The sequence below is a fragment of the Theobroma cacao genome, chromosome 9, assembly GCF_000208745.1.
Source record: "Theobroma cacao cultivar B97-61/B2 chromosome 9, Criollo_cocoa_genome_V2, whole genome shotgun sequence".
Lineage (NCBI taxonomy): Eukaryota > Viridiplantae > Streptophyta > Magnoliopsida > Malvales > Malvaceae > Theobroma > Theobroma cacao.
The window spans coordinates 31,969,401-31,987,845 of record NC_030858.1 but is presented as its reverse complement, the minus strand read 5'-3'; the positions used below and the strand labels follow the sequence as shown (position 1 = coordinate 31,987,845).

The 18,445-nt window shown below is 34.8% G+C and overlaps 2 protein-coding genes across 6 annotated transcripts; one reads left to right on the top strand and one right to left on the bottom strand.

Annotated features, from left to right (window-relative positions):
• Nucleotides 3,726-9,230, top strand: LOC18590081 (isovaleryl-CoA dehydrogenase, mitochondrial). Of its 2 annotated transcripts, XM_018127443.1 has the most exons (16): nt 3,726-3,940; nt 4,082-4,165; nt 4,285-4,342; nt 4,509-4,633; nt 4,723-4,767; nt 5,253-5,301; nt 5,412-5,521; nt 6,046-6,122; nt 6,554-6,604; nt 6,693-6,757; nt 7,071-7,225; nt 7,320-7,360; nt 7,444-7,498; nt 8,479-8,535; nt 8,685-8,789; nt 8,951-9,042. In XM_018127443.1, the coding sequence occupies exons 1-15, from the start codon at nt 3,830-3,832 to the stop codon at nt 8,778-8,780; spliced, it is 1,179 nt and encodes a 392-aa protein (XP_017982932.1). In that variant the 5' UTR covers nt 3,726-3,829; the 3' UTR covers nt 8,781-8,789; nt 8,951-9,042. The 2 variants fall into 2 exon arrangements, with proteins under 2 accessions (XP_017982932.1, XP_007015444.2); XM_007015382.2 differs by lacking the exon at nt 8,685-8,789 and having other exon boundaries at nt 3,730-3,940; nt 8,951-9,230.
• On the bottom strand, nt 9,670-17,389 carry LOC18590080 (auxin response factor 4). 4 transcript variants are annotated; one of them, XR_001929446.1, is made up of 12 exons: nt 16,453-17,388; nt 16,256-16,312; nt 15,817-15,999; nt 15,633-15,717; nt 15,429-15,519; nt 14,931-15,095; nt 12,854-12,973; nt 12,661-12,736; nt 11,965-12,127; nt 11,160-11,882; nt 10,870-11,060; nt 9,670-10,154 (listed from the first exon to the last, which is right to left on the bottom strand). XR_001929446.1 is itself a non-coding variant. In XM_007015379.2 (12 exons), exons 1-12 carry the CDS (start codon nt 16,795-16,797, stop codon nt 9,971-9,973), a joined length of 2,403 nt encoding a protein of 800 aa, XP_007015441.2. In that variant the 5' UTR covers nt 16,798-17,384; the 3' UTR covers nt 9,670-9,970. The 4 variants fall into 4 exon arrangements, 3 of the variants coding, with proteins under 3 accessions (XP_007015441.2, XP_017982903.1, XP_017982904.1); XM_007015379.2 differs by having other exon boundaries at nt 11,140-11,882; nt 16,453-17,384; XM_018127414.1 differs by lacking the exon at nt 9,670-10,154 and having other exon boundaries at nt 10,949-11,084; nt 11,140-11,882; nt 16,453-17,389.

The window sequence follows — 18,445 nt, the reverse complement described above, 5'->3', positions numbered from 1 at the left end:
TAAGTCTTTAGAAGTTCAAACCTAGAGTTTGATTTAAGTCTAACTTAAATTATCATACTCCCAATTTAATTCATTGTACAACTTTTGTGTGTGACCCATTAGATTCTTAATAAGTTGGCAATGGAATTAAATTGTAATATTAATCGATTAATTTAATTCCATAGACTAAGATTGACATTTAGCAATACATCATGGCCACTTAATTATTATAAGAGTCAAAGGATTCTTTGATAACCTTTCAATGTACAGTCTATCAATGTAATTTATTTCTTCATCATATATTTCGGAGATGATAAGAGCATGGTGCAGTGTCTACCCTTAATGACTTCCATAGTCGTTCCTACAGCTAGATCATTAGCTTTATAAAAAGTTATGAAACTCTTTTCATATTCTCCAAGTCATCTTGGCCAAGGATTTCAATAAACTAATGTCAACCAATAATTGAGAGTATATGTCTCCTTGAATCACTTGGGGGTAATGATTCTTATCTTAACCACTCATTTGCTTTTACATGCTCTATGCTATACCTAAAAGCATTCTGTTTTAGCATCCTTGGTTAGGCATCCGTAAAGATAAAATCAAAGTATAACACTTCACATATAAGACAACCTAGTGTCTCAAGTTTAGGGAGTTTTTACACAATTGACACATGTTACTAAATGCACTTCTCATGGCAGGCATGTTTAGTGAATTTGCTCTCCTAAGCAAGCACCAACATTCTAGTTCCAAATATCTTTATACTTCAACCTATAAAATCGGTTGTTTACTTCACAAGTAAGAAATATAGAATGTATCAGTCTCTAAGCATCATTGATGTCTAGTTTCAATGATATATCGACCAAGAATATTTAGAAATTATGTTTCAATGGATGGAGATCTCATAACTGCAGCCCATCACAATTCTTTTGCAAGACATATTAATTTCATTGATTTCATCTAATTAGACTTATAACCCATCATAACTAGTGTCTTATTGATGAAGGAAAACCTCTAATAATTCAACATGAATGATATTGTTACACGATTAGAATCAAGCTTTAATCAATCCTAATTGGCTGTAAGACTCATCCCAATATAAAAATTTATTTGAATTTTTTTAAAATATTATGTCAAAATTAAACATAAAAGAAATAGTTTTGAGCATAGTACTTTTGATTACAATTCTCTCTAAGAAAAAACAAAAAGAAAATTAAACAATTAAGAAATACAAAATAATAACAAGAGTGATTCGAATTTGTTCAAACAATTCCCTAATAAATAAAGTAATGTGACTTGTTCGCTATAGTTGGACAATTAGACAATTGAATAGTCAAGGGCTTTTAACATTTATTTGGTAACAATAAGTTTTTTTTTTTTAAAATTTTATGTTTACATTTGTGTATATTGTGTTATAACAATTTTATTTTTTAATAGAACTATTAAAAATGAGGATAATTACATTTCATAAATTGAAAAAATAAGATAAATTGAAAAGTCTTGAAATAACTTAATTTAAGAATAATGGCCTAACGGGAAATGTATAATGGATTAAATTAGCAAGTTTTAATAGAACTATTATGAGTGACGGTAAGGTAACATAGTCATTTGGGGCTATAGTGGTAATTATAAAGGTTAAAATTATAAAAAGGATTCCCATTCACTTTTCCTAGCCATTTGTCACTCACACATTGACAATTTATGTTAAGGGATTATAATCCTGTTGTGTTGAAAGAAAGAGTAAAATATTTCACTTTTTTAAATGGATACTCTAATCCAAAAATACAAATAATGTTAACAGAGATTAGAAAAAGGTTAAAATAATTTTTCTTTCTTTATTAATTTTACAAAATATTATTATATTTTTTTAAAAAATTAAAAAAAAGAGTATCGAACTCCCCAAGAAAGGGGAGCATCGGCCAATGCTCCCAAAGGAGGGAAGCACGAGCTTGATCGAGGCTCCCCATCTAGGGATTTTTTTAAAAATAAAATTATATAATAGTAATTTTAAAAATTAATCAAAGATAAAATTATCTTTTTACCTTTACCACTTCATTAAATTGATGAAAACGTTAACGGTTGACTAACGATTTGACCTAAATGTCCAACGAAAAATATTTTTTTAGGGCAACGTGTCCATTTTGAAAACTAATAGATTTTCATGTAATTTTGATCAAAACTTAGAGAGGTAAAAATATTTTATCCTAAAATAAACTATTAACACGTTCAAATACAATTGATTTATTTAGGTACATATGATTAATTTATTAAATGTGAATAATAAAATATTTTAAATATTAATAAAACAATTAATGGATTTAAATGTTTTAAACATAATATTAATGTAAAATAATTTATCAATATAATTAATTAAACGTAGTATATTAACATGTCATATAGGCATTCAACATGTCAACTCTCATAAAACATAAATATTTTCATATCATAATAAAGGAACACAATTATATAAAATTCAAATTTGTTTAATACTCTCTCTCTAATGAAACAAAGATTTTGTATAGATAATTGAATTTAGGTATAGATTTATAAATTTAAGTCTCATTTAAAAAATTATTCTCTTTGTTTATTTTGAAAGAAAGAAAATTTGATTTTAATTTTTTAAATAAGAAAACATATATTTATTATTGAATCAAGTATTTAAATGTTGGATTTTATGATTTAGTATTAAAATTGAAACAATATATTAAAACTTAGAACAATTTTTAGAATCTCAAACTAGATTTACACCACTAATCCAATACCAAGTATGAATTATTTATTTATTTATGAATTAACAATGAACTCTGCATTCGATCTATATATGTTCTTAATTACCAATAAAACACACCTCTTTAAACAAAATGTAAGTGGCAAGGATTAAGATATATCCACTGATGAAGTCAAATATAGATAGCGTTAAAGGTGAGTAAAATTGAACCGGATCAATAACTTAATTGAACTGAATATACTTTGAGTAAAATGGTTTGATCCAATTAATCCTTTGAGTTTATTAGTCCACAAAGTTTGATACAATTTGATTATTTAATTGGTTCGTAATTTTAAATTTTTTAGGCCAAACTAATTTATATATAATATTTTATATATTATTTTTAAAATTATATAAAATATATATTTTTATTATTAATTTTTATTTCATATTTTATTATTATAAATTAAATTTATAAATTTTAATATTATAATTTACAAAAAAATTAAAATTTTAATAATTTTATATAAAATCAAATCGATTGAACTAATTTGATATTTATCGGCCACATCTTTTTTTATATTTTATGATTGATAATTTTAATTAATTTTTCAAAAATATTTAATTTATTTAATTTTTAAATATGACAAATGAAACTGACAAAATTACCCAATTGCGAACCCCTAGATAGCGTAACGTAGAGGTATACGTCTTATCAAATGGATCCAAAGGACAAGCAAAATTAGTCCTCTGTCCTTATCTAGACCAACGTGGGATTCCAAACTCTTGCACCCCAAAACTTCAAAATGATAGAATGATTAATAAAAAATAACATAAAAAGGATAAACCTCGACAACTCAACGACTTACTGCTTAGTCAGGCACCTATTAACTCAGCCCACACTTAGCCAGCTCATGAATCAACGACCGGGACACTGTCTCCCACCAATAGAAAATCACCACGCGTCAGTCGACAAAACAAGTACCAGAATTTCTCTAGTATTTGACTGAGTGTAGTAATCCTATAACTAGGAAACGAGCCATATGGCTGGCCTTCTCCATCTTCTTCTCATTTCTTTCTCTGTATTTAAATTATAATAGAACAGAGAAGAGCAGGCAAAGCGAAAAGGAAAAAGAGTGCAAAAGGATGCAGAGGATATCGGCAGCAAGGTCTTTATGTGGCAAAATTTTGAGAAAAGAGAGACAACGCGCTTTCTTTTCCTCAACTTCCTTGCTCTTCGACGACACTCAGTTACAGGTCTCTCTTTCCTATTTCTCAATTGTTTTTCCAAAAATAAAAAAAAAATGCGATTTTATGTTTGACATATTGTTGGATTTCATCTCCAGTTTTTGATCTTACGTTTTCTTTAATTTCCTTTTTGTATGGTAATGGTGACAGTTTAAAGAAAGTGTTAGGCAATTTGCACAAGAAAATATTGCCCCTCATGCTTCCAAAATAGACCAATCTAATTCTTTCCCCAAGGTTCGAATTCAACTTGCCTTTCTTCTTTTTCGTTCCCTTTCCTTTTTGCTTTGGATTTGCTACTTTTTCTTTCTTTGCGTTTCATTTCTTTGAATATAGTTTGCTTCTCCATTCTCCAGGACGTTAATTTATGGAAACTCATGGGAGATTTTAATCTCCATGGAATAACTGCCCCAGGTAAAAACTTATCACTTTTTCCGATCAAAGGATGACCAAAGAACTGTGAAATGAAATGAATTCCCTATTAGTTTTTTGAATTCATTTATTCTAAACTCATTTTGCTTAGGCCTGGAACTTTAGTTTATTTGTTTTCCTGAAAATTGTATTTGTGATTCTCTTGTAGAGGAATATGGGGGACTTGGTCTTGGTTACTTGTATCATTGCATAGCATTGGAAGAAATAAGCCGAGCTTCGGGCTCTGTTGGTCTTTCTTTTGGTGCTCATTCTAATCTATGCATCAATCAGTTGGTAAACCAAATAACTAACTCTATGTTGTTCTAGTTACATCTACTGTCTTCTAAGAGGGTCATAAAGTGGTTTTTTTTATGGTTTTGTAGGTGAGGAATGGAAGCCCTGCGCAGAAAGAGAAGTACTTGCCGAAGGTTCTATTTCTAGTGTTTCATTTTCATTAATTTCCAACTCAGTGTCTTATTGCATATATGTTCTATCCAAAGACTAGTTTTTTGTGCGTTTGTAGAACACTAGTGTTCATTGATCATCGTGCTATGTTGTGCAGTATTTTCTGGCAAATGTATTGCTATAATCAGAATTGCCTGTGGGATTTTTTATATTGCTTTATGGTCAAACTGGAGTTTCTTATAATTAGGACTTGTTTTCAATGTGTTAGTATTTGTTAACTGTTAGTTTCCTTTTTCCCTCCTCAATTGCATTTTTACATTTATTAGAATATTTTGATATTGTGATCCCTTTCTCTCTGGCTTCCCTCCAATACTATGTGTACCAATGTAATCTTCTCTCTTTGATTTTGATTAGGATGGTATTGTAAGTCGGTCCCCTGCCCCTTGTATTATTCTTCATTTTGGATTCTATCTCCTTTATGACATACCCACCATCTCTCTTTTTGTAGCTCATCAGTGGAGAGCATGTAGGCGCTCTTGCAATGAGTGAACCCAATTGTAACTTACTAGAACCTTTCTTAAGCTTATGCCTTGCAATTCTAAACATTGCTCAAGCTGCACAGCTCTTGATCATTTGATCTGGCTAATCTTTTTTGCATTCTCTGCAGCTGGCTCTGATGTTGTTAGCATGAAGTGCAAAGCTGATCGAGTTGATGGGGGCTATGTTCTCAATGGGAACAAGATGTGGTGCACTAATGGTCCAGTTGCTCAAACATTGGTATTTCTATTGAGAATATATTTACATTGTTAGGCATGGCTATGGTTAATTTTCTGTATGCTGGTGTTACTTGATTAATTTTGCTAAATATATTTGCTTCAAGAATGTGTAATTCTCTTTTAACCCTCATTAAACTAAAGTAAAAAGCTATATACTGTACTCTATGGATACAACAACAAAGACTGCCAGAATTGGCTTTGTACTAGAAACAATTCTGTTGATGAATGCTTTGTCTGTGTCTTTTTGTTTCTACCAAGTTCCAACTCTTACCCACCATTGAGCTAAAGTTAAGAGTTTCTGAATATGCTTACATTTTCTTTGTCTTTTCCCCCCTCCCCCCTTCTGACATGGATAAGTGGTAAACTCCCTTTCTAGAGTGTCTGATTGTAAAAAGCTATGTCTCATGCGGATAGAGTTATTGTCTCTGCTTTCAGCATACAACTGTTCTTCTGCATTGATTCTTGTGTTTTTTTTTTTTGAAAGGCATCAATTCTCGTGTTATACTGATTCATCAAATTTTTCAGGTTGTTTATGCAAAAACAGATGTCACAGCTGGCTCAAAAGGAATCACAGCATTTATTATCGAGAAGGGAATGCCTGGGTACTTGCATCAGAGCTATCTCATTGTCTTCTATTTTAAAAAATGGGAAAGCCAAACCATTTGTCTATTATAACACTTGTACATTTGGGGTGATAGCCCATTCATTAAGCTGTCTTGCTTTTGGATGTTGTACATGGAACACTAACAATTAGGCTGTAGAGAGTAGAGACCTCAGCACCCTTTACTAAATGGCCAATTGCTTGCCTGGGTTGCTTTTAAGTACATCAAGGCAGAAATCAATATACTCTTTATTTGTTCAAATAATTTTGTTTCCCCAAAGAAAATGGAGGTATTACCTCCAACATATATGCTCCTTTCCTAAAATATCTTCTTTAAAGATAAAGAAAGACCTGCATCTAGGACAGGAATATAATACCAAAATTAGAAATTAGATTTATTCATTAATCTTTTGATATTTTGATAATATGCAGATTCAGTACTGCTCAGAAATTAGACAAACTTGGGATGCGAGGAAGTGATACGTATGTCTGCTCTGCTGTAAATGAAGTCATATATTTTGAAGTCCATTTCTGCTCTCTTTCATTCTAATAATGGTGATGGTCTGAGCAGATGTGAGCTTGTCTTTGAGAATTGCTTTGTTCCAGAAGAAAATGTTCTCGGAAAAGAAGGAAAAGGTTTTGCCTCTAAAAGCTTTTCCCTCCTCTTCAGGTTATAGGAAGGAAATATTGAGTGATAGCACAGCTGCCTAATCAGATGATGTCATGGGATTTTGAACATGATCCATCTGCTCTACTTTTTGAAGAAAATCTGCTTTAGAAGCAAAGAGTATTTAAAATGAAAAAAAAACTGCTAGAGGAGGCTGACTGTATACTCTTGATTATGCAAGTGCTATGCAAAGTTGTTTGCTTTTATGTTTCTGCATTGGTAGTGAGGAATTATAACTTTTGCTTGTATTATATTGTAATTGATGATTTTGGCTTGTTGCAGGGGTTTATGTATTAATGTCAGGACTAGATTTGGAGAGACTTGTTTTGGCGGCTGGGCCCCTTGGTATAATGCAGGCATGTCTTGATGTTGTTCTTCCTTACATACGAGAGAGGGTACAGTTTGGCCGCCCAATTGGGGAATTTCAGTTTATACAGGTTTGTAATTATTGTTAGCAGAAGCTATCTTGATAATGTCCTGTGGATGCTTGTCTTGAAATCTTAGATTAATGTTCTTACCCTGCTATTACAGGGTAAAGTTGCTGACATTTATACGTCTCTACAATCATCAAGGTATAGCAATGTGATGTATAAATACTAGAGTCTTTCTGAATTTACTTTTCATATGGCAGAAGTTGTTAACTTTCATTTTTCAGGTCCTACGTGTATTCTGTTGCAAGGGACTGCGACAATGGAAGAGTTGACCCTAAGGTTTAATTCCTTTTCTTTTCCCATTCTCCCGATTCCTGATCTGAAAAATTGTATGTACCTATTCTTGTATGAAAGTTGATAAGTTCTTCCAATCTGGTCCTTATGTGCAATATTGCAAGGTCCATTATATAGTGTTATCATCAAATTGTTTTTTAATAAAATGCAGCCCTCAATAGAGGTTNTTACTACATTCAACTTGCTTAAATTTAATCTCTTTTATTTTCCCCCTCTCCAATAAAAAGGTATTGCAAATGCTATCTGCTGCGCAACCAGATAATATGGAGTTCCCTCTCTCTCTCTCTCGCTTTTAAATTAAATTTTCACTTGTTTGACAACAGTGAGCATGCTCTATTTGACGCTTGCCAAACGCAGCATTGTGAAAGCTTCATGTAATGTGCCAGACTTTCATGTAGCCAGTATTTGTTTTCTGCATTGCTCACACGCACATGAATATATCTCATATAATTAACAACTGCTGTAATGACAAAACATGGTAGTCACAATTGCAGGCCCTTAATAGATCAGATGAACAGCTTAGTATAATGTTCGATATGGTTTGTTCATCTGTTGCATGGACACCTGTCTGTGCAATATATCTAATTCACGCATCTAGCTTAAGGCATGCTGTTCAAGTGTGTATAAATGCTACAAAGCCGGTTCATAATGGTTTTAACTTGCTCAAATTCAACAAGGTTTTTTGAGTAGATGCCATGGGAAGACTGTGTCTTGTAATTTTCTTTCCTTCCCATTTTTTTTATCCAATCACCTTCTTGTTTATGTTACTTAAATCAATATGTGGAAACACCTTTAATTTGCAACACATTTCTTTTTGCTTTTGATGTTCAATTTTTGTTATCTTGAATTCTTTTGATGATAGATCACTTCATGGAATTTAAATTAGAGAGATTTATGTTCTCATTGAGCGGTATAGCACACTAGAAATCAGGCATGCAATAACTTTTCTGGATGCAAAATTTCAGGACTGTGCTGGAGTTATACTTTGGGCAGCTGAAAGAGCCACTCAAGTTGCTTTGCAGGTGAAGGATTTATTTATTTTTATTCACATTTTTCATTTTATATTGTTTATGCAATAATGCAACTAATAAGTGAAGTTCTAGTTTTAAGACATGCAGACTAAAAGCTGACCGCATGCTTAAAATGATAATAACATATTGATCTGCGAAAGGTATATAAACATGTGAACTTCGTAAAGACTGAAGGGTGGTTGCAGTTTGCCTCTTCGGCTCTCCATTCATGTATCATAGAGCACATGAGTATCTAAAGTTAACTGGTATTTTGCTAATTCAGCCTAGACCTTTTTCACACTCGCTCTTTCTGAAAGTGTCAAACTGATACATGGAGGTCATGAGTATATTCTGTAGTTTTGTGATCTGATTAATGCTATTAATGTATTATCAAATCATTTGTTTGTGTTCATGTTCGACTTTTCAGGCGATACAATGTCTAGGGGGTAATGGATATGTAAATGAGTACACGACGGGCCGTCTGCTTCGAGATGCCAAGCTATATGAAATTGGGGCAGGAACTAGCGAAATCAGAAGAATGGTCATTGGTCGTGAGCTTTTTAAGCAGCAGTAAACTAAGAGAGTATGAAAACTGTCATTACAATACTAAAGATTTGCTTGCTTGTAGACACTACAGAAAACAAATCATAAAAATAATATTTTTTCTCATAAAACAGCTTGATATAGATGTGGATTGCATTTTATGACCTTTTGTTGATGTACAGAGAACTAGGGTTCGTCGTAGATTAATATGGTTAGTCTTAAATCAATTATATCACAAAATCTATAAGCGAGAGCCCGCCATGATTGATGGTGGCAGTATGAGTAGCTTCGTCACCTGCTAGCCTCATTCATCTGTTGTGATAGTGACGAAGGGCGATGAAAAGGTCCGGCCTGGCTGGTACCCCGAGTCCTAACTTACCCTAATTAGGCTTAATTCTTTCGTTCATAAATTACGGAGGGTGGATGGGGCAGGGACAGGAAATCTTTTCAAAGAAAAAAGGTAGCAGCTTGAGAGCAGCTGCGGATAACATAACCTCCTGAGCATTGCAAGGTCCCCCGGGAGATCAAACACTTGAGAATTCAGAAAACAAAAAGTTTTTGCTCAGAAAAAACCGAAAACCCAATTTTGAGAGTAAGCCGAAATGTAAAAGCGGTATTAATTCATGTGGATTGTTACCACATGTCAGGCATTGAAATGACCCTCTAAGAGACAGTGCATGGATCCGATTATGGTGCCACACATTGTCGATGACTCTACAAAGCACCGGGCTTGAATCACTTCAATCAAGTTCAATTGTCAAAATACCATAAGGCCAGGAAAGGCCACTTTACCTTCGGACATGTTCATTCGATAATGACAAATACATGCTAGATAGCTTCAGGGTTCAATAAGTTGTGCACACATTGCAAAACACAACACAACACTAACAACAAACACCGATCCTCATACCCTTATAACTGTTGGAGAGGAATCTGGCTGGCCCACTGAGGAAGACTTTGATGCTTCCATTATCACTGGTGCTTGCTCCAGACAGCTTTGAGTATCGTCACTGGCCATTCCTATGGTCATCTTCTCCACTTCTTCTTGGGTGTGTATGTGGATCTTGGACACCACGTCACAAAATTCACTGCAAACAGACAAAGCTCATCATATGCAAGGATATTTTAAACACACCATAAGTCCACAAGTTTCAATCAGCATTTGAAACTTTGTAAACAAGGTTTGAGCAGTTTTCCCTTCCCAATGGGGGCTGATGAACGCTATGAAGAATTACTAATTATATTGTTATAAGTTTCTTAGCCCCCTTTTCTAGTTTCCTGTCTTACTGCTTTCCAAGCATGTGTCCAACAATGCAAAATCATTCAAGAATCTTCCATTTATGATTTTAAAGAAGTTGCTTTTCTTTTTCTTACTGAGCAAGTGAATAGGGGGAAATGAGCCTCTCAAACACTCGCCTCAGTATCTTCACTGCTACTGCCCCATAAAATATGGGAGGTCAAGATAAGAGCATGCAATGAAAATGCCAAACTCTCATTTAGTCATGCCCCTTGGCTGATGCTTCTCATTCACCCTGCCTGCTAGATTTGTTGTCCCCAAGGATTAGTTTGATTCGATGATAACAAAACATTGTGGATCACTAACATGCATTTTAATTGTGCAAAGCTCAAAGGCATGATGCAATGCTCAAATGAACTGAAAAAGGGAGAAAGTATAGCAAAAAGATCTGACATCTTCAATTACTATTGATTTTAATGACAATGCCATAAAGACATTGGATATGCATAATCATTATAATGCATGCAACACACTGAACACTGGACAGCAAGGAGAGTGAAACTTACTGCCACGGGTCATCTCCAACCACCATTACATCATTCTCACTGTCAGTATACAAAACTCGCCACCCTTTATCAGTATCTCTTAAAAGGCCTTCCATACTGAATAGACGTTCTAGTTCAGTCAGCAAGTCATCATATCCATTCAGTCTTGAGAGATCAATGGCTCTTCCAACCAAGCTGCCTTGCTTGTGAACCTTCACTTGGTCAAGTCAAAGTCACTATCAGAGCAATAGGAAGTAAAGTTAAATTCACTTTGACCATAAGATAACTTACCTTTGTACAACTCCTCTTACCAGAATTTTGTGAGTTCGGAGTGGGTGATTCTGCAGTCAAGGAGAACCCAAAGAGTTTACATCCAGCCACATTTCCTTTGAAGCAGTCATCCTGTTGGTTCCTCAAATTTTTCCTAAAAGCAGGACTTGCAATATTCTCTAATGGCTTATGCTCATTCAATGGATTTGGTTTTCTGACACTGTCCACAATAACCCCCGTCTTAATTGATGAAGGATTAAACGAGACATTGCCTCTTAGAAACGTAGATGTATAAGAGCTCATTGTAGGATCCTGGCCAGCTTTGTAAAAGTCACTATACGGAAAATACATATTTCGAAGCCCTTCTGATGCCAGCGGATAGCAATTGGTTTTGGGTGCTTGATGCATGTTGAAAGAATTGCAACCAAGATTGGTTTTTGCCCAAACGCCAAGGTTGAGATCAGCCTTCTGTGTTAGGGATCTCAATGGGCAAATTTCTTGACCTTGCAAGACCTTTGGAAACCCATTAGATTCTGCAAAGCCCGTGTAAGTGGTGGCGCGAGCCCTTAGAAACTCACTAATATTAGTCTTTTCAATTCCTGTTGACGCAAGACTTTGATGTGCTGGAGACTGCATCTCAAAATCGAGCGGGCAGTTTACAGTATCACGTCCATACAAGGGTGATACGAAACCTACATTTTCTTGACCTTGCAAGACCTTAGAGGATCTTACTGATTCCTCAAAGTCCAAAAATCCACCCCCTCCTGAAGAAAAGAACATTTTAAAGGATGCACATATAAATCAAGTATTGCAACACTACAACCATTCTAGTGAAAAGATTCATACCTGTGATGGGGGTGTCAGGTGGAGCAGCCTGCAGACCTGTCCGCAGTTTCTTCAACCTTGGTGAAGATTGAATACTCAAGGGTGGGAGAGAGACAGAAGGATCAATTTCCCAAGGGGAAACTCTCTCTTGGTGATCACTCACAATATCTTCGTCCCACCTAACCTGTTAAATGTCATAATAAAGATCTTAAAATGTAATACAAGATCCATTTTATAGCTTCAAATTTTTCTTCTTCCATGTATCAACACGAATGCACAGATAGCCAAAAAGAAAAAACATGTGCATGTCTATGCATTTAAAGTGAAGGCCTCAATGTCTGATGATAGGAACTATTTATTTTATTTCATTTTTAAATCCTAAAATCAACCCCAAACATGAGCCAAGTTGGAAAAAAGTTTTTGGCAATGACAGCTACAGAACTCTTAAGTAAGAAGGTACAAATGTATTTTTGATCGGACAGTTGGAATAAGTGAATTTGGACACCTTCATAGTTGTTTTGTGCATCAATTACTTGCCATTCTTAAAAAAGGGTTTATCAGAGTTCCTCAGTGTTCTGCATAAAGTACATATGTACGCATGTAAACTGTTCTGATGAAGACCATATATATAAACTTGTCAAGTGTTGTGATAAAGACTAGACATGATAAACTATACAAACAAAAGCATAAGTAGACAAGCTAATATTAGGAACTCACCATTAAGCATCTCCACTTTGAGTTGGGCCATCTATAAGGATCTGAGTCCCCTATTCCTGTCACCACACCACTACACCTGCAGGAAAGTAGTAACTATATTATATTCTCAAAATAAAACTATCAACGGGTAAATGGGAAAAGAAACAAGAAGGAAGTTGATTTTAGTCATGATCTGCAATTAGTTCAACAAGACCTTCTGTCAGGCGAATCATCCATTTCAAATCTCATTTTGAATCTTGTTCCAGTGCACACTGGATTAGTGATGCCTTTAATATACTTTTGGAAGGGTACAACAAACTCTGCATGACTGGCCCTGCATTTCAGCAATTTGAACAGGCTTACCATTTCATTTCACATCAAATGCATCTGAGTAGGCATTTCAAATAGGTTTACAAGCTCGGCAACACAAAAACTGAATCATATTCCAACATGACAAAATGCATATCAAACTTTCAGAATGCGCCTGGAATGCAATTTTCTAGAGCTACTTATAATCTAAAAGTTTAATGGTACGAGCTACTTTGCAATCAGTTTTAAAATAGCCTGAATATTTTTCAAATGTACCATTCAGGCATTCAGTTATTGCAAAGCTCCTCATACTACTTCAAGCATCAGTTTCTCTTTTGATACTTCCCATGAGCACTAAAATTTTCAACCTAATAAAGAACAATATTTGTGCACTGCTTTTAGTTCATTTTCACATTCCCAAAATCCTTCTTTATTCTAGATTTCGTTAGGTGAATCCACCAGAATTGTAGGACAAAACATAAAAGAAAATAAAATCTCCAAAGATGACCAGGGAGTTGAATGCAAGGTTTCACAAAGTTTGCATTTTGAGTATTGTTACAGTAGCGCCCCAACAAGGCTAAATCATATGAGAACAGCAATGGGAATAGAATAAAATGAAATTTAATAGAATATAATGAAATTTAAAGCAGTGCAACCTGCAGCCTTTCTTCCTAACATCTTTGGCTCGTCCCAACTGTTTTAATCCATTAATGTCAGTAATATTCTTTATAGGGAAAATGTAGTAATGACAAGTAAAACAACTCCACATTCTTTTTTTAGTATTGTCTCATTCATGAATTTATTTTGAAAGATTGCTGGAGGTGGGTAGTATTCAGAAAAGTCCAGGCTCTAACCAACTGGTAAATCAATGTATAAACTCAAAGTTCAAAGTCATCTAAGTTCTTTTTGCCTAGCCTTCAATAAATGATGTTCTTCAAGCTAAAGAGAGAAGAAAAGCTCTTATCTAGGTCTGCCTCAAGAAAATTGGCTAATAATTTCAATCTTGTTAAATGGAATAATTAGCATATATAGATGGTCACTTCTTTTGAGGTTAACATCTAATCGTGAATAGTCGCACACAGGGAAGTTCTAAAGAAATAAAGGATTTATATAGAGGAATGGACCATAACATAGTTATCTCCAACACCAACCCGCTACGATGCAATCACTGCAACTATATTGACCAATAGCAGATCCACTCAACTAATCCAGATGTACATGCTTACCAAGAAGCCATCACCAAAAGTGTCACATGAAACCATCCAAGTCAAACCTATAACTCTAATACCACCTGTTGGAGAGAAGTTGAGGGAGTGGAACAAGGCTTGATACATTATGATAAAGCACCATCTTGACCCAAATGCTTAAGCTATCTGGTCATAGGTCCATCCCTATTGTAATTCCTTTATTTCTTTGTTACTCTCTCCTGCTGTGGGACAACTCACAATTAATTATGAAACTTGAAAGCTCCTTTATGCTAGTGGCCATGGTTTTGCACCAAACAAGTTTAATTATGTTTTTCATCGAGCAGCATGTCCAATAACATATTTGTAAAGGCAGTTGCATTTCGTATATTCGCTAGGATTATGCTGGAGAACTGAAGAGACTTTATCTCTTATCTTGAATCCTGGTGTATTAGGACTTTGCTAACAATGGATCTATGCGCGTCCACTACAGTCTTGTCATGAGCTAAGGATCAAAGACAATAATGCAATTTATTACAGTTCTTAATTTTTCCCTCATAATTTATCCATAATGCTTTTATTGCTTAGCCTTCATGCTTAGTAGAGTCGGATGCAAATTAATATAAAATATGCATGTGCTATACGCATGCTAGGACACAATTTAGCTCAAGAGGGAGATGAACCACACCAAAATTATACTACATTTTGTTTAAATCACTTACCAGCTGATTTCTTTTCTTTTTTTTTCCTAGCCAATTACCAGCTGAGTTCTTGAAGTAAGCAGTAATAGACTCTTACCTTGGACTGTAGAAGACATGAAACATGCTCTTGGTGGATATTGCATTAGCCACTGAAGAAAGAACATTTGGATATGAATTCTGTTTTGCAAGAACTGAATCAGGAAGACCATTTCTTGGTCGTACAGCTCGTCTAATTCCCAACCTCAGCTCTCCATCTTCACCCCTACAATGTCCACACAAAAAAAGATCAGAGAACTTCAAATAACTAGGACATTGGAACACATGGCTGCATCAGAACTCTAAAACTTCCATTAAATTTCATCTGTCAATAGATATTTCTGATTCTCAAGTAGCATAAAGTATTTCAATTTATCATGCCAGTAGTATTGGAATGATGATTCTATCTTCCTTTTATAAGTTTTCTCCTTTCGACTAACTTCCAAGTATCAATACAGAATTGTGCCATCCACTTTAGGAGAAAACATATGAATTAATTAATTACTGTCGGAAGTTTTATGCATCTTTCAATTTGTTTTTTGGCAAAAACTATTCGCACCTCAGAAAGAGCACTGCATCACCAGCAACAAGATTCTTTTGACTCACAAAAATACTCCAGCCTGTTGTAAGGAGATGCCGCCTTGGTTGACCTAAAAATTAATAAACATTAAGCTTCATCAATGTTTCTTTCAATTGAAAACACATTCTGAATACTATAAGAAATATCCACTAACAGAAATGTCAAAACCTCTATCTGAATTACCCCTATATATATGTCGAAACCTCCACTCAACTCCATGCAGGTCTTTGGCAACAAGCTCTTGTGAGGGCCTTGTCTGTTTGTAATCCTGAAATTAAGGCAAACACAATTACATCTACAAAAAATACTCTAGGATCAATAAGCAGCCTGGTAAGGTACATGAGAGATTAAAAGTACAAAATCACACCAGCGGAGGAAAGCAGTCTTCGGCAGCTCTACGTGGAACAGAGAACCCTCCATGGGTGCTAGTGTCAGAAGCTGTTAGTGTCTTGCAAAACATGTGAGGGGTTGATTTTGTAGGTGATCCTCCACCTCCCTCATCCACACCTAGCTCATCCAGCTGCTTGCTCTCCAAATTAGGACCTCCCAACTGCACAAAATCCCAAATTAAAATCACCAAAACCATAAATTCGGACTGCCTCTTAGAAGGAAGAGCATGCTGACTAGAATTCATTCAAGTCACTAAAATCCTAAGAAGTTGCACTGTCGAACCCGATTCACCCATAAAACGTAATACCAAAAAGTCACAATTTTCCTTACGATTGTACAAGTAAAACACACACTCAAATATTCAAAAACCAATATAACGAGCCAATTGGCTATAGTTTCAGTTAAGAATTATATACCTCTGGCTGAGGAAGTAAAGTGACCTGTGTATAGACCTCATCATTCTCCTTATTGGCCTGAAAGGAAAAAAAAGGAGACTTCAATTTAAGCACCCAAATTTAAAGGAAAAAGGTAAAGTTATAACCTATAGGGGAAGCTAATTATAGGAAGAAGGCAAAGACAAATCAATGTAAAAGAAGAAAAATTGAGTACTTACAAGAAGCTGGACATTCACCACTTTGCAAAAGATTTGAGGACGAAGATCAAAGGTGGCCATTTCCAAGGGAGAGAAAGGAGAGGCAGAGGAAACTTGTTCCAAGTGACCCTGAGGGAAGTAAACAACAACATTTCCCTTTTTGGGAAGTGAAGCGAGGGGACCAGCACAAGCATGCCAAAGCTCCAAATAAATGGAAGAGGAACCAGGAGGCGAAGCTGAGTTTGAAGAACATGAAGAAGATGAAGAGGACAAACAGTAAACACAAGCACTGGATTTGTCACAGTCCCCATTGCAAAGTGCAGTCTTCTCCACCTCATTCACTGCATGGTTCAGATCAATTTCCATGAACACCCCAAGTTCTATTTTTTATTTGTTAATTTTTTCTTCTCACTGCAAGTACAACCACATAACCAACTCCACCAGACAAAATAGCAGGAAAACTTCAGAAAAGAGAAGAATGAGAGTAATTAAAAAAAAGGTACGCGAGAAAGCTAAAAACTTGAGAAAAATAGGGAATGAAGTAAAATCATTGCCAAGGGATTTTTCATATTTTTTTTCAAGGGGTACCCACAAAGCTAGAACATGAGAAGAGGAGAAGAAGATGAACAGAAAACAACAAGAAAGTCATGTTTTTGAAAGAGGATACCAAAGCCAGAATGCTAAAGGATAGAGAGTAGAAAGAAAAGGGTGTCAAATAATAACAAGAAATTCAAAGTATGATTCCTCCCCCATTTGCAGGTACTGAGAGGAGGGAGCAGGAGCAGCAGACATAGACAATTGCTTTTAGGAAGCACAGAAACAAAAGGCTAGAAAAGCCAATGTGGTGGTGGCTTTTGGCTTTTGGACTTGAAGAGAGAGAGAGAGAGGATACTGTGTTGGGTGGGGGGGACAAGCTAAGACAGTACAGAACCCACACTCCCCCACCCCCCCTCTCCTTCTCTCTTTCTCTCTCTTTGCTTTCTTTCTTTTAGCTGTTTCTTTTTTTTTTTGTTCTGCTTTGAGTTTTCGACTTATTTTCTTTTTTCACTGTGAGGAAGGCCTACCACCAAGACAAAAGAGGGGGTTTTCAATTCGATGCAACAAAAACCAACGTCTCTTTTAAACTTTTTTTTTCCTGAATAAAACAATGAGATAATTTTAACAATAAATACAACCCCATTAAGTTGAAACTCTACTAGCCTTACTAATAATATCCATTTTTGTCCAAAATTTTATTGTTTCCTTCTGTTAATGCATTCCTCGATGCTAATTAAATGATTTATTATTTGAATAATGATGAATTCTTTCAAAAATTAGAGGAAAAATATGTACACTTGTACCTTGGTATTGTACAAAAGAATAGGCCAAAAATTAAGGTGGATAAAATATGTACAGTTTCTGATTTTATTCAGTGCAGAAAATAGACATGGGCATACAGGTTCATAAATAAATAACTTAAAAGGATTAAAAATATAAAAGTAGAAAGTAAATTTAAAAAAAAAATTAAAAAAGAGAGAGAGTTGTCAATGTAAGAAGGATGGGGCCAAGGGTACCTTTGGCAGCAACTATCGTGGACGTGTTGTGTTGTTAGTTGTTAGGACTCAGTGACTCAGAGGGGCAGCAGCAGTCCACTCCTTTGTATCTCTAGTCTCATCACCCTCTCTCTCTCTCTTTCTTTCCTTTTCATTCTTCTCACTGTGTCTTTGCCTTTTTGCTAGAGCGCGTGACACTTTCCTCTATTTCATTTTTTCCTTTTTTTTAAAACATCTCGAAACTATGTTTGTCCTATGTGTTTTTTTTCCTTATTTATCATTTGGATCATGAATCTAGAACAAGTAATCTTCTTTCTTTAAGATAAAAGTAGCTTTAAGTATCCGTAATTTTTAGTTAAATATTAATATTTTTTTCAGAATAATAAAATGCATAAATTTACAAAACTATTGAATTAAATGCTTTTTAACCACATTTCAAACTTGGAAACAAGTCAATATATGATATAACAAAGCAATTAAGT